Source organism: Plectropomus leopardus, chromosome 17, assembly GCF_026936395.1.
Source record: "Plectropomus leopardus strain MGB_pleo_1.0 chromosome 17, ASM2693639v1, whole genome shotgun sequence".
Classification (NCBI taxonomy): domain Eukaryota; kingdom Metazoa; phylum Chordata; class Actinopteri; order Perciformes; family Serranidae; genus Plectropomus; species Plectropomus leopardus.
This window is the reverse complement of record NC_142192.1, coordinates 31,872,885-31,900,874: the sequence shown is the minus strand read 5'-3', so window position 1 is coordinate 31,900,874 and position 27,990 is coordinate 31,872,885. Positions and strand designations below refer to the sequence as shown.

The 27,990-nt window shown below is 36.6% G+C and overlaps 1 protein-coding gene across 1 annotated transcript; it reads right to left on the bottom strand.

Moving 5' to 3' along the window:
• Nucleotides 1-1,879: 1,879 nt before the first annotated feature.
• atf6b (activating transcription factor 6 beta) lies at nucleotides 1,880-27,581 on the bottom strand. Its single transcript, XM_088090246.1, has 17 exons — nucleotides 27,246-27,581; nucleotides 22,848-22,927; nucleotides 21,669-21,750; nucleotides 19,945-20,004; nucleotides 19,487-19,566; nucleotides 19,180-19,366; nucleotides 17,177-17,341; nucleotides 16,906-17,075; nucleotides 15,165-15,344; nucleotides 13,607-13,689; nucleotides 13,158-13,346; nucleotides 12,121-12,228; nucleotides 11,922-12,021; nucleotides 11,174-11,241; nucleotides 9,375-9,474; nucleotides 8,326-8,410; nucleotides 1,880-6,896 (listed from the first exon to the last, which is right to left on the bottom strand). Exons 1-17 carry the CDS (start codon nucleotides 27,316-27,318, stop codon nucleotides 6,577-6,579), a joined length of 2,130 nt encoding a protein of 709 aa, XP_087946372.1. The 5' UTR covers nucleotides 27,319-27,581; the 3' UTR covers nucleotides 1,880-6,576.
• Nucleotides 27,582-27,990: the final 409 nt, after the last annotated feature.

The window sequence follows — 27,990 nt, the reverse complement described above, 5'->3', positions numbered from 1 at the left end:
ACTCGTCCCTTTAAGACTCCAAACAAATGTCGAACATTTATTGTCTATTTTTTTTTTTATTTTTATGTGATTTCTGCATTAAGATTCTTCATCCATAATAAAGTATTATAATAATTCTAATTTTATGTATTTATTCATCTATTGCTAATGATTTTTTGTGAGTGCATTTAGGGTAGAAATCCATCATTATTATATGATTTTGAGTGAGTTTGGAACATAATCTGGTTCTTAACAGGTTAAAAGTGTTTTAAATATTAGCTGAAACATAAATCTCACCCGGTATCTTTCTAAATTTCAACCCAACGCCGACTGCATCCCCGTGTTCTCATGTTCTGTTATAATTTGTGTCTCTTCTGCATTAATTCTGGGTGGAAGTGCATTAATTTAATCAAAATAAAAGCACTTTGTGTCTGTCTGCACGCTGAACGCACATTTTTTCCTGTGAAATTCCCATAAAACTTACAGAGTCCTGGTCGTTTCAAAGTTCACTGAACTCTGGGAACCTTCAATGCAACAAAAATGTTTTTTTTCTAGTTTTCTGCAGGCAGTTCATTTCACCTCATGGCAACTCGGCAAGAAACATCCTGCAAATTGCAAAATAAATAAATACATTTAAAATAAAAAAATAGAACATAAGAAAATTACCAAGGGAAAGTTTGTGGCTATGATCAAAAACAGGGCAATATAAAGAAAATATAAATATAAATTTAAAATTGTTACAGAAAAAGGAAACAACTGTAATTCTTTTTTTTTTTCTTTTTTTTTTGCACTTTCTCGAGCTCATTTTCTTTCTCTTTTGCTTTCTCTCCCACTATTTTTTTGTGTGTGCATATTTTCCCGGTCATTTTCTTGTAACTTAGGCCATTTCTTGTAAAGTTTGCCTTTGTGCTCTGTTTTCAAAGGGTTAAAAATGTGTTATAATGTTGACTGGCAGCAAAATTATGAGCTTTAAACATCATGTAAATACAAAAGTGATGCAGGTGAAACAAAAAGTCCCAGAGGTGCGTCCCCTCAGGTGGAGGTGAGGACACCTGTGTGTCCTCCACCCTCATGTCTCCTCGGGGACCGTCATCTCTAACCTGCAGCAACACGTGACAACGACTGTTTTTATGGCTCTGAACTTTATTCCCCCACAGCTCGCTGAGCTTTAAAACTTTTTACAGCTCCGCAATTAAGACGTTTAAAGGAGAGACCTGGAGGGGTCTGCAGCAGCTGCGTCACGCGGTTTCTGCTGCAGGTCAAATGTGTCAGGACGTTTCTGATTCTCAACTCGAATATCCTGAAAATTATTGGATAGTTTGCCAAGAAATGAATAAAAAAGAAAAAATTGCTACCTAAAGCTCGATAACATTATAACATTTTCACGTGAGGTTTTGCACGTGTAAATTATGTAAAATTGTTGTGTAAACAAAAAAAGACTGTGGTAAATTCAGCAGAAGCATAAACAAAAAGCGCCTCCTCCTCTCCTCTGAGAGGCATTTTACCTTCTCAACCTAACTGGAACGTACCACCTGCACAGGTAAAAACGGGGCGAGTTAAAGAGAAATCAAGCATTAAATCACACTTAATAACTGATGAAGCATTTATGAAAGGTTTCTGGTTACTGCTCATATTGCTGTGTAGCTTTGGGCTCACATACATAAAGGTGAGTGCTTTATATTTAATAAAAATCGTTTAATTCAGATTTATCCCGGCTGTCCTGCTGCATGTCACCAGGCCCGGCTGCTTCCTGCTGATGACGCAAACCTGTTTCCGCTCTGACTGAGCAGCTGATTCACATCAAACTGATCACAACAAGCTTTTTGTCACCTGACAAAAAAACACTTTTAATTCATGAAAAAAAAGATTAAATGTACAAAAAAAGACAGGAGAACTGAGCTGTAGTTTATTATGTCTTTATCAAATTCAACACTTTGTTTCCTACAAACAGAAAAGGCAAATGTGTCATTTCATCAGAGGATGGAATTAGAAAGAGCTATTTACATATTTAAATAAAAAAAACAACAAAGGCGTACTGTTTATATTTACATCGTTACCTTGAGACACCACAGACTGCGTGTGTGTGTGTGTGTGTGTGTGTGTGTGTGTGTGTGTGTGTGTGCGTGTGTGTGCGCGCGCTGGAAAGTCATTTTTAAAGGTCTGACGGTCAAAAACAAACGTAAAAGGTGAATATCTGCTGACTCGGAGGTCGGTGGTTCTTAACTGGATTTGAAAAAAAAAAATCATGGGACAAACAACGACCAACTTGGCAAAATGTCAAACAAATTGTGATAAATTGGTAAAAGGTGACAAGAAAATGACCCGAAAATGTGTTTTCACAAAGAGGGGAGGATTATTAGAAATAATAATAATAATAATAGTCATAAAAAATGTTTTTTTCTTTTCTTTATTCACTCGTCTTGTCCAAAAAGATCAATAATCTAAACCTTTTGGGAGTTAAATGGCTCCGTACTGAACAATTCAGCTCTGCTAACAGTGACTCACAACTCACAAAAAACAACAAAAACAATAACAACAAAAAACGTTCACTTTTTCAGGCAGGAAATAAAAAATTTTCCCGTCAGTGAAGAACCACCAACCACATGAGAACTGCGAAATATTGACATTATTGCCCGAAACATTTTGCATACAATTCTTTCTTTAAAACAAAAAGAGGAATAAACAGTGTTGTTTCATGTGAACACGACTCAGCACAAAAAGTAACAAATTCAATCAGTATAAAAAATGCCAAAAATAAAACATATTTTAACCGTTTTTAAAATTTTTTGCTTGACCCAGACACGGAGGAGCAGCGTGCAGAGCAGCAGGCCGGAGACGACACGGAGACAAACAAAAGTGAAGGAAATCAAAGATAAAGACTGACAAAGTTAGTAGTTAAAGGAATAATTCAACATTTTGGGAAATGTGCCGTTTGCTTTCTTTGAGAGTTTCACGTTTTGCTGACGTCAAACTTGCGCGGACGCTGAATGTGCTGTAAAAAACTTTTTTTTTTTTACAGCAATTTTTATTCTTTTTAATATAAAACTTTTAGCAGTTACGGGTATCTCCTATTTATGCACCCACAGCAGCAAAAAACGGGCTGGTGTTTGAGAAAGTTAACCCAAACCTGTGAGCAGAAAGACTGTAAACAGAGGGAAACAGCTAGTCTGGTTCAGTCCAAACAACGTGACAAAAACCCACCTCAGCGCTCCTCTGATTAACACGTCTGACCCGGACACAAATCCAACAAACACAGTTTAAGCTCACGTGTTGGATCATAGAAATCTTGATTTTTGCACATTTTATCAGCATACACGAAAAATTCAGGTAGTTGTTTTGCTAAATGGCAAAAATGTGAATAGTAAACCCTTAAGATTTTATTTCTATGATTGTCGATCTTTGTGTTTCATAGTTTTATGATTCCTAAAGAGCCACGCTAACAATTCAGTGCTGCACTTCAATTCAGCTCAGAAACTTAACGCTTTAAACCTGGGAGAGTTGGCGTTATTTCTTTCAAAAACACGAGAAAGCGGCAATGAGCAACTTAAGAAGAAATTACCTAAAATGAAGCAGATTATTACCTGAAAATCAAAAAAAAAAAGTCAAAACAAGAAAAACAAAAAAAAAAAGCCTAAAAACTGGAAAAAAAATTGAAAAATTATTTTAAATATATTATTATGATAACTATAAATGTAGCTCTGGATATATATATTTTTTTAAAAAAAATTTAACATATTTTTAAATATAATATTTAAAATCTATTTATTTCTTTCAATTTTTGGGACATTTCTTGCAAAGCTGCTCATTGCCTTTTTACCCCCTACGTGAAAAAAATTAACATGAAAAAAAAAGTTCACTCGGGGTTAAACGTATTAAATACTTGTGGACGGTGTCCGAATGCAGCACAAGAACAGTGATGTCGAGCCAGGTTTTAAAGGGTTAAAACTGGCCAATTCTGAGAAAACTAAACTCCTGAACCTCCTCTCGGCTCTGATGTCAGGTTTTAGAAAATCTAGCGGGAGATTTCGGCCAATGACAGGTCAGGTCAGAGAGAGGGTGTTCCTGTAGGTTTTCCTAATTTCTGCCGACCGCATCAGCTTTAATTAGACGAGAAAAAACAAACGAAAAAAGCAAAACCAAAAAAGGTGTAGAGGAAATATGTGCCACAGAGACATTCTGAGTTTTAGTGTAAAGGACAACTGAAGCACCTAAAATGCTGGATCCTACGTTTCCCATAATGCAACAGCCTCTTTTTAAAAAAATCCTCTTTCTTTGTAATCCTCTCCCGAAGCCACAAGAGATACTACATTTCCCATGATACTTAGTAAACTGTTAAATTGTCAACGTTTCTAAGTTTTTTCTTTTGATGGGAAGATTCGAAACACGAGACGCAAAAACACAAGACAAAAAAAGTTTTGGTTTTAAACAAAGAAAATCTGAAATATTTCTTGGTAGAAGAAAAAAATATCAGTTTTTTTTTAATTTTACAAACTCAATTTCACAAGTAAAAAAAAAAAGTGTCTTGTTTTGGCAGTAATGACTTTTCCGAGATGGTTTCTTTAATCAAAACAGATCCTTTAACGTAAAAACACGAGGAGCTGAAACTTTCTACACGTCTGTTCTGTACAATAAAAAATCTGTATATATTTCCATAAATACTTTGTATTGTCAGGAGAGAATATCCTGAGGTCACGCGATGAGCAGAGCGAGCGACGCTGGTTGGTCCACAGAACTGAACACAAGAATAAAAAGTATAAAATTCAACATTTCCCCCCCGAGCCTCATTATTCCACTTTATTCTATTTTTCTTTTTTTCTATTAATTTTTGTTGTGAAAAGATCAAAACACAAATAAATTTAAAAAATATAAAAAAGGTGACAAAACAAAGAAAAATATCTACAGAAGGAACACTGATATTTACAACTATTAAATAATCCCCATTCAAAACAAAAACATGATTTTTTTCTATATAAAAAAATAAACATGAATAATAAATCTGACGGATGCAACATGAAGCAGGATCTGTGGGGACAAGTCTTTTTTGTTTTAACCTCTTTATTCAGAAAGCTTCTTCGTTTTGGGTTTTTCCACAATTTTGGCCTTAATAAGTTTACATTTCTGCTGGCCTGCAACATTAAAAGTATGCCGAATGATCTCTTAGCAGCTCCTTTTTGCAGTGAAACCACTAATGCACGGACTATTATTACTGGATTATTTTGATATGAGCGAAACCTAAAAATGTGAATATTCTCAAGCAGGTTCTGATTGTCATTTTCTCTGATTTTTGAGCAGATTTATGGAGGTTTATTCTTGATAGACACCAGAAAGATGAGATCCTTGGAAAAATAAGTCACACTAAATGAAGATAAAATGTGTTTCATAACAGAATTGAAAGTATAACTTCTCTTTTTAAAGGAGAACTTGGGTTTTTTATTATGCTGCTTATATAGGATATATGAGCGTGGTGTTTTTTTTAGCACTAAAAATGTTTGAATCTGCGGTCGCTTTTTGTATTTAATGAGGCTTAAATTGTTTAGACATTTGTTTTCTACCCTTATTATATTTTATAATTTTTATTTTATTTTATTTTAATTTAATTACCCCCTTTTTCTTTTTTCCTCCACCCATTGTTTTGTAAACTCTATTTTATTATTTTAACTATTTTAATTATTATTTCTAAATTTACGTTTTTTTAAATTTTTTTTTATTTTTACACGATTGAAAGGTCTTCATGTCCATTAAGCTGAGTTTTCTTTTTTGTTTTTGTATGTTCACATAAACCAATAAGTGTGTAGTAAGTGATGGAAAGTATTCCAAAAGAAACTGCTGCTCTGATTAATTAACCCGTTAAGATCCAGCTTCATGCAGCAGCCGTCAGTGACTCTGATATTCAGAGTCTCAACAACACAAATATACAAACTCCACAAAAAGAAAACGCTGCCGAGAGCCGGACCGTCTGCGGCGTCAAGGAAATTTGAGTTCATCCCGCTGGAGCTGCACAGTTTAAAAAAGCTGATTTATTGCTGATCAAAAGATTTCACTCTCAATGAATTCGATTTGCAATTGTTGAAATGCTCCTTGTTGGGTGTAACTGTGCAGCCCTGCAGCGCCACCTGTCGCCCAAACCGGATACAACACGCTGGGACGACCAGAGAGCGAAACAAAACGTCCTCCAAATGACGTAAAATCACTTCAGCAGCCAGATCGAACCGCCTCCTGTCCTCCACGCTTCACTCAGACTCTCACAATTAAATATTAAAATCATTTCTAAGTGCGGTGTGCTGCCGGTCTGCATCCGGCTTCTCGTTTTCAGAAATGCATTCTTAAATATTGGGACAACATCTTCTAAAGAGGCTTTTACACCCAAAATCTGAAGCAGAAAATGGATTTTAGTGACAGTAACAGCTCTGTTTTCAAAAAATAACAGCTCAAATTACTGATTAAAATCCTTTTTTTTAGGCGTTTTGTGAAGCTTTTCTCAAATTTCCAGAAAACATTTCCAGAAGAGGAGACGTGTGTTTGTTACCTGTCGGAGGGATGATGAGGATATTTTTTCCCAAACATCAAAATAATCTCCGTTTTCCCATCGACGCCTCATCAGACACCTTCCGACTGGCTGATCAGATATTTGGCTCCCTGTCGCTGGGCGGGTAAAGGTTGCCTAGGTGATGGCGATGCTGACGAAGACGACGAAGAGGACGAGGAGGAAGAGGGGTGATGGTGGTGGCGCCCTCGTAGCGAGGTGTGGTTGCCGTGGTGATGGTGGTTGTGGTGGGAGGAGGAGGGGGGAGGCGGAGGCGGGTCGCGGAGAGAAGGCGGGACGGCGGAGGACTTGATGGGGACGATGCGGGTGTCCATGACCTCACAGTCCACCTGCATCATCATCTCGTAACCCTGAGAGGAGTTATAGAGACTCTCTGAGAGGGAGGACAGGGAAGAGACGGAGGACAGGGAGGAGACGGAGGACAGGGAGGAGACGGAGGACAGGGAGGAGACGGAGGACAGGGAGGAGACGGAGGGATGTGTTTGAGAGATGGAGAAAGAAAAGAAGACAAAGTTAACATACACAAATCGTCATTTTAACCCTTTAGGGCCCGCTTTAATATCACATACATATCGCTCTGCACACAAAATGTGCTTTTCAAAATTAAAACATTATTATTATTATAAATATTATAAATTACTATAATTTTTCACTTTCATTGAGTTTATTTTTGAACAAACATCAGTCCTAACCAGAAATATAAAATATTTATTAATTTTGAAAATTTCAAACCTTTAAATGTCAGTGTTTTTGTTATGATGTCAGTATGTTTTAAGAAGAAAAAACAAACAAACACATAAAATGAATTATTTAAATACACTACATACACTCTCATACTGCGCAGGCACTTTTCAAAAATCAAGCTTTAGAAAAATATGATACATAAATATGATTTTCTGCTTTCATTGAGTTCATTCTTTAACCAACATCAGTACTAATTATAAATATTAAATCTATTAATTTTCTGAATTTTAACCCTTTAAATGCCAGATTTTTTGTTGATGCCACTATGAAACATGAAAAAAAAAACAAAAGAAATGACTTATGTTCAATATATTACATGTCAGTGCTGGGGACTGTCGGACATGTCTGGACACTGGAGCGGGATGTCGGACATGTACGTGTGGGGGAGCGAGATGTTGGACATGTCCTTGCCAAGGACTGTTGGACAAGTGTGTGCGCTGGAGCGGACTGTCGGACATGTCCGCGCGCTGGGGACTGTGGGAAATGTCTGAGCGCTAGAGCGGGATGCTGGAGTGGGATGCCGGGCATGTCTGCGCTGGAGACAGCCGGACGTCTCCATGCTGGAGCAGGATGTTGGACATGTATGGGTGCTGGAGCGAGATTTTGGACATGTCCATGCTGGGGACCGTCGGACATGTCAGCACACTGGAGCGGACTGTCAGACATGTCCGTGTCCGCTGGGGACATTTACGCACTGGGGACTGTTGGACACGTGCGCGCACTGGAGCGGGATGTCGGACATGTAGGCATGGTGAAGCGAGATGTTGGACATGTCCGTGCCGAGGCCTGCTGGACAAGTCTGTGTGCTGGAGCGGACTGTCGGACATGTCCGCGCCTTGGAGCGGGGGACACAGTGTAGTTTAGACTTATTGTCGGAGCCGAGCTGGAAATGTCAACATTAAACAAAAATACACAATCTGGCTAAAAAATGTATGGCACGTGCATGAACACAGCCAAAATTATGGAAAAATGAAGAATGAACTGTCCCTGAGGGTTACCTACCTGCAGCCTGAAGCTCTGCAAAAATGTAACATCTCTTAACTGCATTAAGGACTCACCGTTCACAGACATGGCCGGCATCACCAGAGACATCTTAGGTCTGCTGGTTTTGTTGTGGCTGATGGCCGGTAACAACAGGTGATCCTGGAGACAGACAGAGACGGTTTATGGGTCACACTGATGTTCTTACATCAAAACGTTCACTTTTAACTACAGAGCGGTGCACTACTTTTCAGAAAAAACATCTTAACTGTGATTAAGTTAAAAAATATCACATTAAAAACAGAAAAGTGAACTATTTATGTCCCACTGACTGTTCTGAATGTTTTAAAAAAGGATCTTATTATAGCGGTAACCTTAACCTTTTTTTAATGATTTTTAAACAACACATACTGTTGAACTTGATCTTATTGTCTGAGCCTAAAGCTCATATGGAGCTTTTCATTTGGACAACAAACGGACAAACATTACATAGTACACCTTATTTACAACAATTTACAATGACAGGGACAATCCCAAAGAAAACTACTGCAGAGTTGTGCTCTGTATTTTTTTTTCCTTTTTTAAAATGTATTTATCTTTATTCTGTGTGTGTTATGTCCTTCAAATTTTGAAAGTAAAGTTAAAAAAGGGTCCCCGTACCTCACTGAATTTGGACTTATTTCCCTGCAGGTCTGGGTGGAGTTTGGAAAAAGCGAATTTATGTGTGCGGCTCCATATATGTGAAACCTCCTGCAGAAAGACTTAAAGCAGCACTTTCAAGACATTTCAAAGCTCTGCTGCAAGACTTAAAGCTGCTCTTTTCAGTGTCTTTGTTTTTATGGTTTATTTTTAGCATACATGAATAAACTTTTTAGTCCTTCTTTGCTGTAACTTTATTTTGTGCTCTTTTTGTGTTTTATAGTGTTTGATTTTGTAGTTTTGTCCCAAGTCTGTCTGTATTTTTTGTTGCTGACTGTCTTGTTTTTTCTGGTTTAATAAAAAAAAAAATCTTAAAACAAACACATTGTAGCCACAGTTGACGTATTCTAACAGATATGATTTAACCCCCTGTGAACCATAAATGTTTCGGTTCGGTCAGTGGAGTGACTCCTCGTGTGTGTCGTACCCGTCTGAAAGAGACGACGTAGAAAGTGTCCTCTCTGCGGTCGATGGCGTCCAGGAAGTCGCTGTAGGTGACCTCAGGACCAGGAAGCACCTGCAGCTGACTGCAAACACAAACAACATATTTAATCATTATAATAAAAAATACATTTTATTCATAGAGCGCTTTTCGGAATACTCAAAGACACTTAACAGAGACAAAAACAAAGACAATTAAAGTCAATTAAAAACAAGATCAGTAAAAGCAAAACAGACAAGCATGAAACAATATTTAAATATTAAATATTTACGATAAAACACTCAAATAAATCTGTCCAGTGACTCAAATATGACTTATGTTGTTGTCTGAAATTTCTAAATTTGTTACAAATTATTCAGTGAGTGTCACTGAAATATTTACGTGATTAATACATTAATATAAATCTTTCTTCCATCAATTAATTATGAAAAAATGAAAATCATTTCATTTGTGTTCATTAGCTCACAAACAGTTTAGTCTGACAGGATTTCAGACTTAATGATGGCTCAAGATATTTCAATAATTTATTCAACCACCAGCTGTGGTTCTTATTTTCACTGTTTAATGAAACACTGACGTAATTATCAGTTTTTCAATAAACAATTCCTCTTTTTTCCGCTTTGTTTAGTTTTGTTAAGACATTAGAAATTTTTTTTTCTCTCTTCACCAGCTGACAGAAACCGTCAGTTTACTTTCAGTATATAGATGTAAATATGTTTTCAGTTTCACAAAACTTTGCATTTCTCTTGACACGAGTCCAACGAGCGCATGAGGTTATTAAAGGAGGAATGACAGAAAATTTGTATCAGAAATGTCAAATCAGACAAAGCGCGGTTTTACAGGTCGCAAAACGCTTCAAAAAAGTTTCAAAAAAGGGAAACTTGAGGCATTTTTTTCCTTTTTTAAAAATTTAAATGGGTAAAAAATGTAAAATATCTTGGGTGCTTCTCTGTATTGATCTTTTTTTTTTAACTTGAGGCTTTAGGGTCGCTCCTGCGACAATCAGCGACAACAACGGCAAGAAAAATGCTTAAATCTAAAGCTACTCCCGATCCTAAAACACAGTCTGTAAAATAAGCAGCTGAAAGTTAATTTCACTAAATTAATCTGTTTTGAGTGTGTAGTGACCTGTGTGTATGTGGTGTCCTGTGTGTGTGTGGTGTCCTGTATGTGTGTGTGTGGTGACCTGTGTGTGTGTGTGGTTACCTGTGTGTGTGTGTGGTGACCTGTGTGTGTGTGGTGTCCTGTGTGTGTGTGTGGTGTCCTGTATGTGTGTGGTGACCTGTGTGTGTGTGTGGTGTCCTGTATGTGTGTGATGACCTGTGTGTGTGTGTGGTGTCCTGTATGTGTGTGGTGACCTGTGTGTGCGTAGTGACCTGTGTGTGTGTGGTGTCCTGTATGTGTGTGTGTAGTGTCCTGTGTGTGTGTGGTGTCCTGTGTATGTGTGTGGTGTCCTGTGTGTGGTGTCCTGTATGTGTGTGTGTAGTGTCCTGTGTATGTGTGTGTGGTGTCCTGTATGTGTGTGGTGACCTGTGTGTGTGTGTGGTGTCCTGTGTGTGTGTGGTGTCCTGTGTGTGTGTGTGGTGTCCTGTTTATGTGTGGTGTCCTGTGTGTGTGTGGTGACCTGTGTGCGTGTGTGTGTGATGACCTGTGTGTGTGTGGTGACCTGTGTGCGTGTGTGTGTGATGACCTGTGTGTGTGTGTGGTGTCCTGTATGTGTGTGGTGACCTGTGTGCGTGTGATGACCTGTGCGTGTGTGTGTGATGACCTGTGTGTGTGTGTACCTTTCTATAGAGCGGTGAGCCTGAATCGGCAGATATCTGGAGAAGTTTGTCTTCCTCAGCTGAGCTTTCTGCAACAACAGTGAAACCGATTAATGATCTCTTTCTGATTTCTGAGGGACACAAAATACTGTTTATAAATACGATAAAAAAAACTCCTAAGATTTCTTAAATAGATGTAAATGCAAATTAATGCTTTACTGTTAACCCTTTGAAACCTGGATTGACATTGACACTTATTTGTGCTGCATTGAGATGCCTTTCACAGGTACTTTAACGTTTAAAATCTGGGTAAATTGGTCTGATTTCTTTCAAAACCATGTTTGAAAAAGGCAGTGAGCAACTTGAAATGTTCTGCACATTACACAAAATTAGTAGATTAGAAAGTCCAATGCACATTTATTAAAAATTTAGTTGCAGAATTGTTGTTATTTTTAAACAATTTTCGAAAGTAATTTCCTTGTTTCTTTTTGTTTTTATTTATTTATTTTTTCTAATATTCAGGTATTTTTTTTTAAATATTTTAAAACAAATGTTAGGTTTTCTCATTGCTTTTTTCATTTCAGGTTTTTTTTTTTTTTTAAACTGTGCATATTGGCTCTGGTTTCAAAGAGTTAAACAGGTATCAATAACTTTCTTTTTTCATTTGTGTTAAAAAAGAAAAAAAAAAGAAAAAGGCAATTTGGACTTTAGAAAGACAAAATGAAAAGTATTAACAAGAAGAAAAACAACAAGAGGAAGTGAACTGAACCTGAGCTATTTTGGCCTTTTTGGCAGGTTTTGATTTTCCTCCAGACTTCTTCCTGTCGATTTGGTGTCGATGGACCCAACCTCTCAGCTCGTCTGCCAGCCTGAAACACAGACGGAGAAAGCAACAAACTTCAAACTGAGGCAATAAGATGCATTATTGTGTCCTGTGTGACAAAGTTAACACGATATATATTACGGACCTGAGAGACTCGGAGCGGTTGAACTGTCTGCAGTCTGACGAGCTGAAGTAACGATCGATGTCCTGCAGCACCAGATCCTTCATGTCACTGAACACATCGCTCAGGTTCCTGCAAAAAAACACAGAGTCAAGTGTTCACAATCTGCAACAGAAAAACACGTAATGCAGTAAAAGATGTTGAGACGCAGCTCTATTAAATGTTCAACACACTTCCTGTACATCAGCTGATACCATGAAGGAGGAGAGAGACAGAAGATAAAAGGAAAGAGTAACAGAAGGAAGGATGGATGAGAAGGACTTGAAGAAAGAAGGACGAAAGGACAGATACGAGAATCTTTGCTGTAAACCAGGGCGGACATCTGTCTTCAGCCCACCAGACACAGAAGACATCACAATAAAAAGGATGTAACGTACAGACAAGATCATCAGAAACACATTAAATCAGTTCATATCGCCGTCTGTGGTTTAAAACTCATCAGTCACTTTGTTGAGTTGTGGGTCGACAGATTATCGATAATTGGGGCAGATTGTTTGGCATTCTGCAGATTATCTGTATGAGTGTTTTAATTTCATAATCGTCAATATGCTCATGCAACGCCAGGGAAGGAAGTTTGCAATACATGCAAATACTTTTACTTTGTAAGAAGTTGCAGGGAATTTGTTGTATATGAAGTTGAAAGTTTAAGTTTTGATTAAACATTTGCTAAAAGCATTTAAACAAAGTATTTTTATTGTACTTTGTTATGGTTCAAATTCTAAATTTTGACAGAGATATTATCATTTTTATTGTTACTGCATATCAGTTCTAAATTTTTGTTTTTGGTCTCATTAAGTACAATAATCGGTATCAGTTTTGGCCCCGAAAAACCAATATTGGTCGAGAATATTGAGGGAACTTGGGATGAAGGAGTTCTTAAATACATTTTTAGTCTTTAAGAAGTGCTATACTCTGTAACACCTCCCAGAGCTCTTTCTTTTCTTCCTATTTTCCGTCTGTCTTCTTTCTGTCCCTCTTTTAAATAAATAAATTCTTCTCACCTGAACTGAAAGGACTCTGCAGCCTCGTCTCCTGCGTCCTCCTCCGTCTCCGTTTTGTCCTCCACTCTGCTCGGAGGTGGAGCCGCCGCCGCCCGCTGCTGCTGATGTTGTTGTTCGATCTCCAGCAGCCGCCGTCCCGTATACGACACCACGCTGTCCTGCAGGCCCGACAGCTTCCTGTCTGTGATGCTGCAGGAAAAAGAAGTCAGAGGGTGATCAATCTTTTTTTTTTCTGTAGATTTGATCAAAGTCAAATCGGGGCACTGATAACTACATTTTCATGGCAGCTTCCAGACTATAGATGTGAGGATCTAAACTTCATTTATGGCACTTTTTCAAAAGCAATGGTCAGAAGAAAATTTAGTAAAAAGGAAAACAAAAAGAAACAAATAGGATAATGTAGAAAAACACACGAAGAAAATGTGCAAAAAAACTAAATTTTAAGATACCTGACGGGTCCGAAGCTGAATGTCATGAACAGCAGGACGGCCATGACACACACGGCTCTCTTGTTGTTCGCCGAGTCGCTGCCCTGTAAAACACAAAAGTGAAAATTGCGTGTATACAAATACTGTAGTAGTACACTCACATGCAGAATAAAGACATATGCAGATAGAAGCATGTGGAAATAAAGTTAGAATTCCTCACTTCCTCTTCCTTTACAAGCTATTTTTAGTTTTGTTAAGAGTTATTTAATTACAAAAATACGCTTACACATATCTTGTTCTGGATCTAATGGAGATTATTTTAAGATTTAGGAAGATTTAGTGGCATCTAGTGGTGAGGATTGTAGACTGAAAACAGCTGAAACTTCATTAGTGTTCATTTTTTAGGTTTTTACCCGCAGCCAAGCTCTCCACAGAGGTTTCCTCCTCTTCAAAACAAACAGTGCAGCTGATTTAAACCACTAAAAACACAAACTAAAACAAAAAAAACCTTAACCACCTATTTATAGAGAAACATGCAGATATAAATTGTAACCAAAACAAAATTATTTTTTCAGGTGATTATACACTAAAGAAAACACACTTATTTTATCATATTCCATTTCTGCCAATAACACTGGACCTTTAACCTCAACCGCTGTGTAACATTACTGGTAGGTGAGCGTGCTGCGTATGGATCTTTGTTTCCTCACTGATTCTCATCGTCAGGTTGAACAGGTTTCTCTCTTTTATTAGTTATTTCCTCCTCTTCAACCTGTTGACGCAGCAGCTTCTTTTAATTTTGGTTTTAAGAGAGCGACATACAGCTTTAAATGACTGTATTTATTTTAAAAAAAAATTTTTTTACTGCAGATTTTCTGGAAAATTTTTGGCGATTTTATTTTCCTAAAAAATTTTAAGTGAATTTTATGGAAAACATTTTGACAGTTTTTTTGTTCTTTAAAAAAATGTGATTTTTAAAGATTTTTTTCTATTAAAATTTAAGTGATTTTATAGAAAACATTTCTCTTAAAAAAAAATATTGGGGATTGTGATTTGTGATTTTTAAAGACTAAAGATTAGGAAAAAAATGCCTTCCAAAACCACAAAAAACGTTTTCTTTAAAAATCACCAGAAATGAAACTATTAACTGTTAAAACATTGGATTTTTGAATTTCAAAAGTCCTTGAACACGGCCAACAGCACGTTGGTTGTTATTAGCGATGGCCATTAGGGGAAACTTTCAGCTCGCTTTTAAGCTCGCCGGTTTACGGGTCTGTTTCGGGTCACTGATGAACGCCTGCAGTGTGTTTATCAGTCCTGAAGCGTGGATTGGTGGTTATGAGGGTTTGAGGTTGGGTACCGTTCAAATTTGAAGTCCTGGTACCTGAAATTCTGCTCCCATCGGTACTTTTTTCAGTACTCTGTAACTTTCTCGATAACAAGACAAATGTCATTTTTTGACAAGCTGCAGGAGTGACGTGGTGGACTTTCTGCTTTTGTCTAATCACACATCGGAGAGACACATTGAGAAACACTGATGAAGAAGATGAAGAGTCACGTCCTCCCTCCTCTTCCTCACCTCTTTCCCGGCCAGTCTCTCCCTCAGCGCCTGGTTCTCCCTGCGGAGGCGCTCGTTCTCCTGCTGCGCCTCCCTGAGCTGAGCCTCCAGGTTCTGCAGGTACTCCTTCTTCTTCTTCCTCGACTGGCACGCAGACTCCCGGTTCTTTATCATCCTCTGCTGCCGCTTCAACACCTTCATCTGCACCACGAGGAGGAGGAGGAGGAGGAGGAGGAGGAGGAGGAGAAATGGAAGGAAGAAAAAGGAAGAAGAAGGGAAAGAAAAAGCACAGGGGAGGAAGAGTTTGAAGACAAAAGGACACAGTGGATGAGGAAGAGGAGTTTGGGTGGATTGAAAAAGCAAAGATGAAGAGGACAGGAGGAGGAGGATGTCGAAACAGAAGTAGGAGGAGGACAGGAAGAGGAGAGAGAAAGGAGCGAGGGGAACAAAAACAGAGAAAACAAAAAGTTCGGCAGGTGGATGATGTAACCTGACAGCCTGAGGGAAACTGAGAGTTCATATATGGCTGCTTATATAAGAGAGCTGCAGTCTGACGTAACCTCCCAAACCGAACGTGCTGCCAGACAACTCGACTGCTTTTCTCACATCGACATCAAACAAATGATCACAGTTTATAGGTTTGGTGCAGCTGTACTGACTGCAGTCCTCACGCCTGAGTTTTAAACACTACACTGGAGCTAAAGGAGCTTTAACCCTTTAAACTCTGCAACAGGAATGGTCTGTCGGTGCCACATTTGTATTTTGAAATTTATTTATATTAGTGTTTATTAGGGACATCACACATTTGAAAATAACTGCACCAGAGTTAGCTAGATGCTAATTTGCATCTGCTGTCCCAAAAACAAATACACAGAACAGCAAGAAGCTCACACTACCTAAAACAGGGCAATGCCAGAAACGCACAGTCCAGAAATTTAAACATTTTACTACATATAACAACACAAACATAAAGGTCCGTTAGTTAGCAGTGAGCAGATTTTAGCCAAAACTTTAGCCTGGTGTTTAACACTGAAAAACTTTCTAATGCTTGTGGGTTTGGAGATATTGTGATGTTATTTCACGGAGTATCTTCAAATGCTTCATATAGCCGAAATCTGTACAATCTAAGCTAAAATGTTATCTAAATCAATAAACTATGATAACTGATAAAAGTATTGAATTTGTGCCACAAATTTAAATGATACAAACACTGAACATGTTTTTTTTTCATAAGATTTTGCAAAATAAAAACACAAAAGTTTGGGGAGAAGGCAACGAGCAACTTAACAAGACATCGCCCAAAAATGAGCAAAAATAATGTAAAAAAAACACACGAAAATTTTCTGAAAATAAGCACTAAATTATCAATTATAATTAAAACATTTTCTTGACATTTGGCCTTTTTGGGAGAATAATTTTCTAATAATCCGCCCCCCTTTTTCAAAACTGATTTTTAGTTAAATGTATTTCCATTTACTAGTTTATTTAAATTTGTGGGACATTTCTTGCCAAGTTGGTCATTGCCTTTTTCCCATCTTTATGAGAAACATGGGAGGGTTTCAAAGGGTTTAAACAGCAAACAAAAATCATGCAAACAAAGACCTCCCACAGCTACCTCGCTTTTAAGGGTTAAGTTATTTTCTTTTTTTGTCTATTTTAAGATAAAGTATTCGGTTTTTGAAGGAGCTTCTTTCTAATGTCTGAACCTAAATTTTATTTCAGTGTTTAAACTCAGGCGTGATCCTCTGGTCAGCCTACTCACATCGATGTCGTTGGAGTTGTTGCCAGGTAACGTCGTCGTTGCTGGGACGATGGGTTTGCTGGTGGGCGGAGCTGTGGGGCTGGATCCGTGCTGGGGGATGCTGGGAGAAACTGGCTCCATTTTGACGATGGCCGGAGCCGAACCGAGGCAGACAGACTGAGACAGGACGACTGGAGGAGGAAAGACAGCGAGAGAGAGAGAGAGACGGGTCGTCACAACTCGGCCAGTCAGAGTCATTCGGTGTTTTAAATCAAACCCAAACGCGTGTTACCGGGTCTGTTCTGGTCCATGGAGGGGAGGCCCTGCAGGATGAGGGTCTTGGCTGGTGTGGGGGTCTGGGGGACGGGGAGGGTGGTGACACACACTGGTCTGGGCTGGATGGGAGGTTTGGTGCTCAGGATGGTGCTGGCCTTTAAAGTGGCCGAACCCGGCAGAACTTCAGGAGACAGAAAACAAATATCACTTCAGACATTAGAGAAAAAACGAAATTCAAATTCAAGAATAAAGTCCAAATATTACGAGAATGAAGTCGTAATTTTGAGAAAAAAAGTCAAAATATTATATGGTAAAAACTTTTAAATTTACGAGAATAAAGTCATAATATTATGGGATTAAACTTGTTCATTTATTTGAAAATAGCCATAATATAAAGATATTTAAGTGGTAGAATAAGGAGAAAAAAATATGAGATTAATCTTGGAATTTTATGAGGAGCAGTCACAGATTAAGATTTGAGAGTCCAGTAATATGATAAAATCCCTGGTTTATAATTTTGTTTATTTGTTCATATATTTTTGCTTTTTATACCATATTACCCAACTCTCTGGTCTTAATCTGTGATTTTATTTCTCATAGAATTAGGAGTTATTAGAAGTAAATTACATTTTTTCTCCGTAAAATCTTACAGAACTAATGCAATGATTTGGTTTGCAAATATAAGTTCCCGGATGATCCGTCACATGCACACGAGTCATTTGACTTTAAACAAATGAACCGTTTGCTCTCATGTGAACACAATGAAAAGTTGAAGAGTTTTTCCTGCAAAGAGAGTCATGAGGCAGCCATCGAAATTTTGTTCTGCCTTCAACTCTCCACAAATCTTGGGAGCTTAGATACACGTGTCTTCATAGAAAACACTTTTTTCTAACACCTGTTGCACTTGGTGGATTTCTGTGGTTTGTAACTGCAATTTAGGCATCACGCTGATGTGGTGGTGGTCTGTTTTTGAATATATGAACAAAATCTTGCACTCAAACTACAAAATCTCACAAAAGCTAAAAGCTAAGTAAATAAATTAGATTTAAACAACTATTTTCTCACTCTATCGATACAATCATCCAGACGGACATTTGTAAAACATAAGTAACAGAAATACAATAATAGAAAATTAAGATAATCGTCAGATTGTTTTCTGTTTCACATTATTGTGTATTCATTGTGCACCGATCGTGTTCTACTTTACATGATGCTCTGAGCGCTTTTGTATCCTGTTCAGCAGCTTTCATGTTTTGTTTTCTCCTGTTTCTAATTTTACATCCTGCGTGTTTTAATGTATTATTTATCATCTGGCAAAGGATCAACTGTTAAATTAGCCTTGTGCAGTGATGCTGAATATGCATTGTCCCCGAAAATAAATAAATTAATAAAAAAACATTTCAGGTGTGACAAAGCTTCAAGCCTCATTTTAATATCAAAGTGTTCTCCTTTTTCTCTCTCACTGCCATAAACAAACATGCAGAAAAGTTCTTCCTATTTTATTAAAAATAAATCCAGCCACATGCTCAGGTTTCAAAGGATCAAAGTATATATAAAATCACAATACCAAGTTACAAGAAAATTACCTGTAATTTAGGAAAAAGAAAAAAATTAATAAGTAAAATATAATAATAATACTAATAATTATAATAATAATGATAAAATGTATATATATATATATATATATATATATATATATATATATATACATTTTATTGAGACTGCAATTAATGTTGCTATTATTACTGTCAATTATAATATTTTAGTTTTATTATAGTTTGCTTTTACTACTATTAATAATTGACTGCTAATTTATTTTTTCTTTAAAAAAGAAAATCCTTTTCAGGTCAATTTTTGTTATCTTTTCTGAAATTCTTCAAATTTCTGGGCAAACTTTTATTGTACTATTAATTGATCATTTTATTAGTGGCATAAAACGGTGTCAAAATGACAATAATATCCATCATCTCAATTATTTCTGAGACAATAAATCGTCAGTGTTAGTTAGTGTGAACCGACCTGCAGCCTGCGTCTGTATTCCACTGATGACTGCTGGGAGTTGGGTTGTTAACGGCGCCTGTTGCGGTGTCTGTGGGGGGGGTATGGCTGTCGTTGCCACGGTGACTTCCATGGTCCCCAGCGGAGGAGAGAGCACGTCTCCGTACATGTACGGGGGAGTCGGAGGGTTTTCACCTTTAACTGTGATCTGGAGAGACGACACAGTCAGATTATTATATTTCAGGCTTTTTTTGTGTGGGTTATTTCATGACTTCTGCTGTAGATGTCCCGTGATTTTACAAATTAAAAGTCATCATTAAACACACACCTGTGGGTCTGGTGATGATGCAGAGCAGTCTGACCCGAGTGAGGACGCAGGAGACGGAGGCTCTGCTTTCACCTGGAACACTGAACACACAAACACACACATAAACTGAAAAATACATGTCAGCATGTTTGTTTTTGTTACATTTTTTAAATAACTTTTATTTTCTTTTGTTTGTTTTTATTTATCTTACCTATCATATTCATGTTTAATTTAGTTTTTATATTGACATTATGCGTCCTGCATCTTGCATTATTTGTCCTTTTGTTTTAATTTTAGGCTAACTCTATCCTAGTTTTGTCTCACTAGGACTTTTTGGCTTTCTATCATTGTATTGCCTTCTATATTTCTCATTTTTGCTTTTACTTTGATTGTTGATTGCACTTGTAAACTCTGATTTTAAAGGTGCCGTATAAATAAAGTTATTATTATGAGATTTGAGAAGAAACTGGGGAACTTACGCATTTCCACTGGTAGCGGCTGAGTGATGGTCATTTCATTTTTAATCACAGGAGCTTCTCCTTCAGAGGAAAAAACAAACACAGAGATGTCAAACCCATGCTTCAATGTGCGATTTTAAGACTTAATATTAAAAAAAACATTTGCAAAGTGCTTTCAGGGACACTAACAGTTTTTTGTCACTAACAGTACTAATAAGAAAAGTACCAGTAACAGTATAGCAGTAATAGTATAGTATTAATTAACACATAATGTTATTTAAATTTCATGTTGATTAAGGTTTTCAGCTTCCCCCCAAAAATCTCTTGTACTTGAAAATATAAAATAAATAACAGCAGATATTACCAACTGTCTTCCAACAGCATCTAAAAAAATAAAAATAAATAATACTAATAATAATTACTATTCTGTAAATATAAAGAAGAACCACTATTTTGGCTCCTACCAACACAATAAATTAAACATTATGAGATCAATTTCTGGCTGTAATATGCTTGAAAAAGGCTGCCGGGACAAACATACTCTCATTGTGCTGTTACTTAAAGTCTTGATATAAAAAAAGAAAAAAAGGGAAATTAATGATCTTGACAAAACATAAGAGAGCTACACTTAATCTTTTAGTGCAACATGATGTATATTTTTGTGAACTTGTAGTCTGTGAGTGCTATGAATTTAAATATTTTCACATACAATAATGAGAGTTAACTGCAAAATTCACAAGAAAAATAAAGGTAAAGTTGAAGATTTGTGCGACAGTTTAAAAAGGTATTTTTAGACAAAATAGCAAAGTAAACATTGGCCAAGCAATATGTTGAACTGGTTATGTACAACGTATCCATGACAACAGACAAGAGGCGAGATGCAAACTGCAGCAAAAAACCCAATTGAGATGCATATTCTGAATGCGCTGTATACATGCCCAAATCAAACTCTTAAAATCCAAATAATACCTGCATTTCCCACATGTCTTAATATGAAAATGCAACATTAAGAAGATCTAAATGGAATATGCTGTTTACATGACCTGTACCAAATGCACTATATGGTCATACTCACAATATTAATATTAGTTTGCATGTAAACGTTGTCACTGTTGCACTGCGAGCCATGATCCTTTATTACCATGAACACACACACTTTCATGTATTTTGGCTCAATCCCTCACACACACCGTCCTGCTGACACAGATACTCACTAGAGCAACAAATGTGGATTAATCCCCCACTGAAAATAGTCTCAAACAAAATCTCCATTTCCTTCTGATTATTTTATTACTTTATTATTATTATTTTTAAGTCTACAGTGAGCAGCTGTTTACGCAAATTTATGAGCTTTCTTTGTTTTAAATGATAATAGAAATATGAGGTATTTAATTGTGGATTTAAAGTTTTACATCTTCAGTTGGAAACTGAGAGACAGTACGCCAGACAGTACTGAGAGACGGACTAACGCTGACTCTTTTTGTGGCATTTTTTTACACAATAATAAAAACACTGTATAATACCAACAATCCTCTTTTTTCCATATGACACCTAAACTATCTACAAACAAGAATACATTTATAAAATTCATTATTGCTGCTGCTTTTATTCTCATGTAAAAGTATTCTGTGTGTGTGAGGATGAACCGTCTCATGTGTCCGAGACGCTTTGAGACGTGAATGAAAAACGCTGACCGAAGATGGTTTAAGGTTTCCCGTGAGCGTCCACGGTTGGCTGGTCTGTACCTGTGAGAAGGTTGTCGTCAAGGTGTCGCCATGGCGATGTGGGGTTGTCAGGATCGAGGGTGAGCACGAGGTCATTGTCAAACTGCGAGAGGTTGGCAGACGGAGAAGAAGAGGAGGGAGAGAGAGAGCAGGAGAGTGGAAAACAGAGAGGAAGTCAGGTGGAAAATCAGGCCAAACAACTGCTGGATTAGTCTGTGTGTGTGTGTGTGTGTGTGTGTGTGTGTGTGTGTGTGTGTGTGTGTGTGTGTGTGTGTGTGTGTGTGTGTGTGTGTGTGTGTATGAGTGCGTGTGTGCAATAATAAACAGTTAGCCCGATTATCTTTTGACCCATCATGTACTTAAAAGACCTGATTTATGCTGCTGCCTGCGCAGTGTGAATAGTAGACGTCAATGAGTCTCATTCGTGAAACGTTTCCTGCTGCTAAAAACACGTTAGATTCGAGACTTTTTAAGACGTTTTTACAGCCAATTAAATTAAATCTAATTAAATTTAAGAGCAATTTTACAATAAAAAATATTTTTAATTGCATAGGGACATTTATTGTAACATAAAACATGACTTTTTTGCTATATTCATGCAAAAGGATTTTAAAAGATTTTATATATTTATGATAATAATAATAATAATAATAATAATAATAATAATAATAATAATAATAATAATAATAGAAGATGTTACCAGTTATTTTTTTTTAATTTTTACGATGCAGTCCGTCAGAAAAAAAAATACATTTTTTTTATTGCTTAGGGAAATTTTCCCCCACTTTATATATTGTAACATGAAACATGCCTTTATGATATTCATGTAACTGAAATTCACTTATTTTAAATTTGTATATTATATTATTTAAAACAATAATAATAACAATAAAAGATGTTACTGGTTATTTTTTTCATTTTTTCGATGCAATGTCAGAAAAACAATCTGAAAAATTCCTTTTCCCGTGTGAGCATTTATAAGACTTTTGAAAAATTTATTTAAGAGATTTTAATACCTGTTAAGACCTGATTTTAGATTAATTAATTCAATGCCGGTTTGCTTACATATAGGATTCTACTGACGGGACTGATTGTTTAATATATAACAGTCACAGAAGTCTAGATAATAGCATCAGTTTCACTCTCAGTCTCGCACAGAAACCAGAGCTGTGAGCTGTGGATTTCTTTTTGTCTCCTTACCGACGGTTCGTATTTCAACCCCCGGCTGAAGTCAGCGTCCTCCCCCTCCTCCATGCTCTCACACTGGTACAGGCAGGCATCTGGAAAGAGAGACACGGAGTTTATATTATATTTTATATTAAATTTAGGTCACTCTACATTGACAGTAGTTATCATTGATATCATCTTACATTTTACATGTGATCAAAACCACATATTTAATGCGTAAATTAATAAAAAAGTTCAAACACTGACTTTTGCCAGCCATGTTTATGCATTTATGACAACCCGTGTTATAAAATAACATTGATCAATGTTAGTGGACTCGCCCGGCATGCTTTATAGTTACATTATGCTTGCTTGCTACAGCTAATAAAATGTGCAAAGTAAATAATAGTGACTTTGAGCAAAATCAAACAAAATAATGAAATATATATATATTTTTTGCCATCAATTTATGTCACTATTTCCATGCTTATCATCAAAATTTCCCAGTTTTCTAGTAATCTCTACTCTGGAGGGCCCTTCATGTGCTCATAACTCGTAAATCCGATATTTCTGAGGAGCATGTGAAGGCAGCATCCTTTTTTTCCTCTGTCACTTCCCACACAACATATCTTTAACATCACTCATCACACCAAGGCTTACAGATCAGACGTGTGTGTTTTCTCTGAACAAAACCAAATCAGAAACAAATAAATATCCATGTTACTGCCTTGTTTTGGAATGAAATTGCAAGACAAAAGTTCAACAAAGGTAAATTCATTTAAGTACTTAAAAATTGTATTATGTTGCTTTATAACATCAATAAACAGATTGATTTGAAATGTGTATTAACACTCAGGTTTAACGTCATTCTCAGGAAACTAACGGACCTTTTTTGTTTCTTTGTCTGTTTGTATGTTATTTCTATGACTCTGTCTGCCATCATTTTTCCCATCATGCCTCGCCTCATTTGAGGTGAAAATACGACTGTGGACTTTGAAACTGAAACAAACACTGAGGCTGTTTATTGAACCCACATCCTGTCAAAGAGTGCAGGTGTGAATCCCGGCACATATCAGCTAATATTAGCTCTGTGCAACATTTTATAACACTGAAGGGTTTAATGTACTGTACACAGTCTACCGCACTATATTACTAAAACTTTAATTATTTACAAGAAATTGATTTATAAAAATTAAAACAATTTTTAGTTTCCTCAAAACAAGTAGCCATAATTCTCATTTTTTAACCCATTAAAAATTAAAAACAGTTTGCAGGGTCAGAATGTACCTACATACATTTATTCAAGTACTGTATTTAAGTACAATTTTGAGGTACTTCACTTGATTTTGTCGACTGTATTTGGAAGCAAATACTGTACTTTTTACTGCATAACATTTATTTGATAACATGGGTTTCAGATTATTGATAAATAATGTAATTAACTAAAAAAAAAAGACATTAGGAGTTAAACTACCAGCAGAATAAAAAGTCATTGAAATTAGCTCCATCTTTACAAGCTGCAACATTAAAGTGATGAAGACATTCAGGATGTCTGCAGATATCAGACACTTACATGTTTAACATTTTACATTTTAACTTGTTAATTTTTCTCTTTTTTATAAATTATCCACACTGCTGTTGTTCGTTGTGTTGTTCGCCTCTTATCTGTATTATCACCTGCTGCTGCACTGACCCACTTCTCTCAGGGGATCATTAGAGTTTCATCTAATCTATTCTAATTGGTTTTATTGCCTGATTGCAGGAAACCAACAACAGGAGAGTAAAATACTTTTGTGCACCAGCCACAGGAGGTGGAGTAAATCTCACAAATCTCCCTGTTTATCCAACAAATTTAGTAACAAAACAGGAACAGACAAGATTCAGCAGCAGCTGGCGGATATTTCTCACTTTGTCGGTCTCTGGTTGGTTCTCATGTGACAATAATTACATTTGTTTTAATTATTAGATAAATATATTGATGACTAATAGATAACATAAAGCTCCCATGAACAACCCACTTTTTTTTGGGAAAAAGTTGCTCCAATATAAGTAGATAATTTAACATTATCAGTCATTTTTTACAATTTATTATCATTTTGTGACAAAACGATTCCAGTATCTTGTTATTTTTCGGGATTTACTGGAGCTCAACCCAACAGAAAAACACACACATGCTCATTCACTCATTGAGGACAGCTGCATTGGTCAGCTAATCGATTTGTCAGAAAAATAATAATTTTTCATGCAAAAATGCCAAAAAAATTATGTTGTCAGCCTCTCAAATATTGCACTCAAATATTTCCTGTTTTTCTCTCTTTTTATATTACATTAAATTCAATATTTGGGGGATCTGGGCTGACAAAACAAATCATTAAAGACATCACCTTGGACTTCATGTAACTGGGATGAACATTTTTCATTATTTTCTGACATTTTACAGACCGAACCTTGAATCAATAAATCTATAAAATTATAAGCAGGTCGTTAGTTGCAGCGCTAATTCACAACCACATCGTATTGACTGACCACACAAACACAAACATCCTGTTAATGCAAACATTTCCTGTCCTTCGACAAGCCCCGCAGAAACACTTCTGTGTGTATTTCTGAGATTTTGAGTTTGCGCATGAACTACAAACTATACACTACATATACACTTACTTCTTTGCATTGTATACACACAACGCATACAATTATACTACAGCCAATACTGTATATACTGAGCTTTTATTTCATACTTATATCTTTACATTTACTTATACCTGCACTTTCTACTATGTTTTATACTGTCTAGACTACTTAGAATATTCATACATACTATTAATACCATTTACAGTGCATATATCAAGTGTATTCTCAACCCTTACTGTTTATTTTTCAGTCTGATTATTCTTTTTTTTAATTCTGTACATTGCTTTACTGCCTTTTGCACTTTTGTTTGATGCTAAACTGCATTTTGTTGTCTCAGAACTTGTACTCTGTGCAAATGATGAGTAAGTTGAATCCAGTGTAATCTAATATATATTAGAGCTGCAACAATTTGCTGATTAATCGATGGACAAGAACTTAGTTTGAAACTACTCTGATAATAAGATAACTATTTTATACAAAAAAACAATTGCTGGATTCATGCATGAGAAATGTGAGAATTTGATGCTTTTCTTTGTCATACCTGATAATACACTGAATCACTTTGGATTTTTGGACTGCTGGTAAAACAAAACATAATTTTTAGACATCTCCTTGGTCTCTGGGATACTACACAGTACACACTTACACTTAAACCTAACAGGTTCCTATTAAAGTAAGCAGTAAAGTGGCAAAACTGCATTCAGTAAAGGACTGCTCTTTACTCATTAGGAGAGGGGAGTTGCTGGGGTGGGACTTCTTTTGTTTGTTTGTTTGTGTGTGATACTCCCCGAAGCTACAAATACTTCTCCTTAAGCCTCCCTGAGTGACCTGGGGAAAATGCATGCCCATAATACTTAGATTTAAAAACTGACTCTTCAATGTTTCTAAGTTAAAAGTTGAAGACAAAATCCTGAAGCTAAAGTCTGTTTATTTAAGTCCTGGTGCATGCTGGTTTATTTTTGGCAACACTTTAACTGAGACATAGAATAAAGTGATTTTAATGTAAATCACCACTTTCAGCTCAGATTTTGTAATGATTTTTATCTGACGTGTTTGTCTGAAGTGTTTGTCCCTCATAATGTGTTCAAGGGCTGTTGGAAATATTAAAAATCCAATGATAATATCTGTTTTTACAGCTTCTAGTTATGATAAATGGTTTTATGATAAAATATTTTTATTTTTGTGGGACTGGTGGCTATGGGGGCATATTTTTAAAAAACAACAACAACAACAACAACAACAACAAAAATGCTTTCAGATTTGTTTTTGTTTTTTTAAATCACCAAAACATCAGTTTTGGAAAAGTCACAAACCTGTGTGAAATTTCTGGTAATATTTGAAGAAAAAAAACGTTTTCTTGAAATATATAAATAAATAAAAAATAGAAAAGAAAAATCGCAGATATGTTCTTCTTTAAAAAAAAAAAAATTAAAAACCGCTATTAAAAGTGACAGCAAAAAAATAATAAATTTTAGACATGTGCCTTTATCAGTGTGCGGTCACGCTTCCACCCGCTGTGTTAAAGATAAACTGACATATCCGGGTCTGCTGACTGAGGAAGCACACTCACATGCACACTGCAACCGCATGCAACGAGCACTTTACACACAATTTAACACATTTTATAGCCAAATAAAACCTTAAATGTCCACAATAGAGATTTTGAAGGTGGAAATGTTGCTGTTTTAACGCCCCCGCTCCGCTGAGGTGCATCCACACACCCGTTACCGCACCCTGCTAGCTTTAGCATCGGTCATAACATGTTTAATCAGAGTTATGAGGCTTTAAATGTCCACTCACCCCAGTCTTCGCTTGTCAGGAGGTTATCAGCGAAGAAACGAGTGTCCAAATCAGACAATAAATCCGTACTCATCGCCACAAAGGCGGTGTGTTTGGAGAGCAGTCAGATAGCGACGCGATAACAGCTAGCTAAACAAAACAAACACACACAAAACGCACGCTAAATCTACCATTAAGGTACCCGGGTGATAATGAGCGTGGGTATCATGTATAAATCAAATTAAATTAGTATTTTTTTTTCGTTGTAAAAGTGATATTTATTCAGTTTGTGTCTCCGGGCGATCTATCGGCTCTTTCCTTTTGCTTCGCATATGACAGAGAAGGAAACGCATATTCTAGAACGTCCCCGCCCATCTGTAACAAATTAGCCAATGACAGCGGACAACAGTGTGATTGACTTGGCGAAGAACCAATGAGATGATTCAGAGAGTGCGATTGGGCGTTAGTTGGCTTGTTGAAAGTGACGCAAAGAGGCGTGATTTTAAAGATGATTTGGCCCAATTGAAAGAGCGTATTTTGATAGACAGTGCAATTTGACCAATATACGTGAGGTAATTCTGGGCCTGTTTAATTGACATGCGTGCTAGCCAATCAGTTTGCCAGAGCCAAAAGCAAAACGGTTTCAGTGAAAATCACGTTGAGTCAGGCATTGTGCGAAATAATTAAGTTAGCTTATGCACGAAATAAAAGAATCTGGTGAAAACAATTAAACCAGTCGATGCTACGAATGCTGAAAATGAAAAAG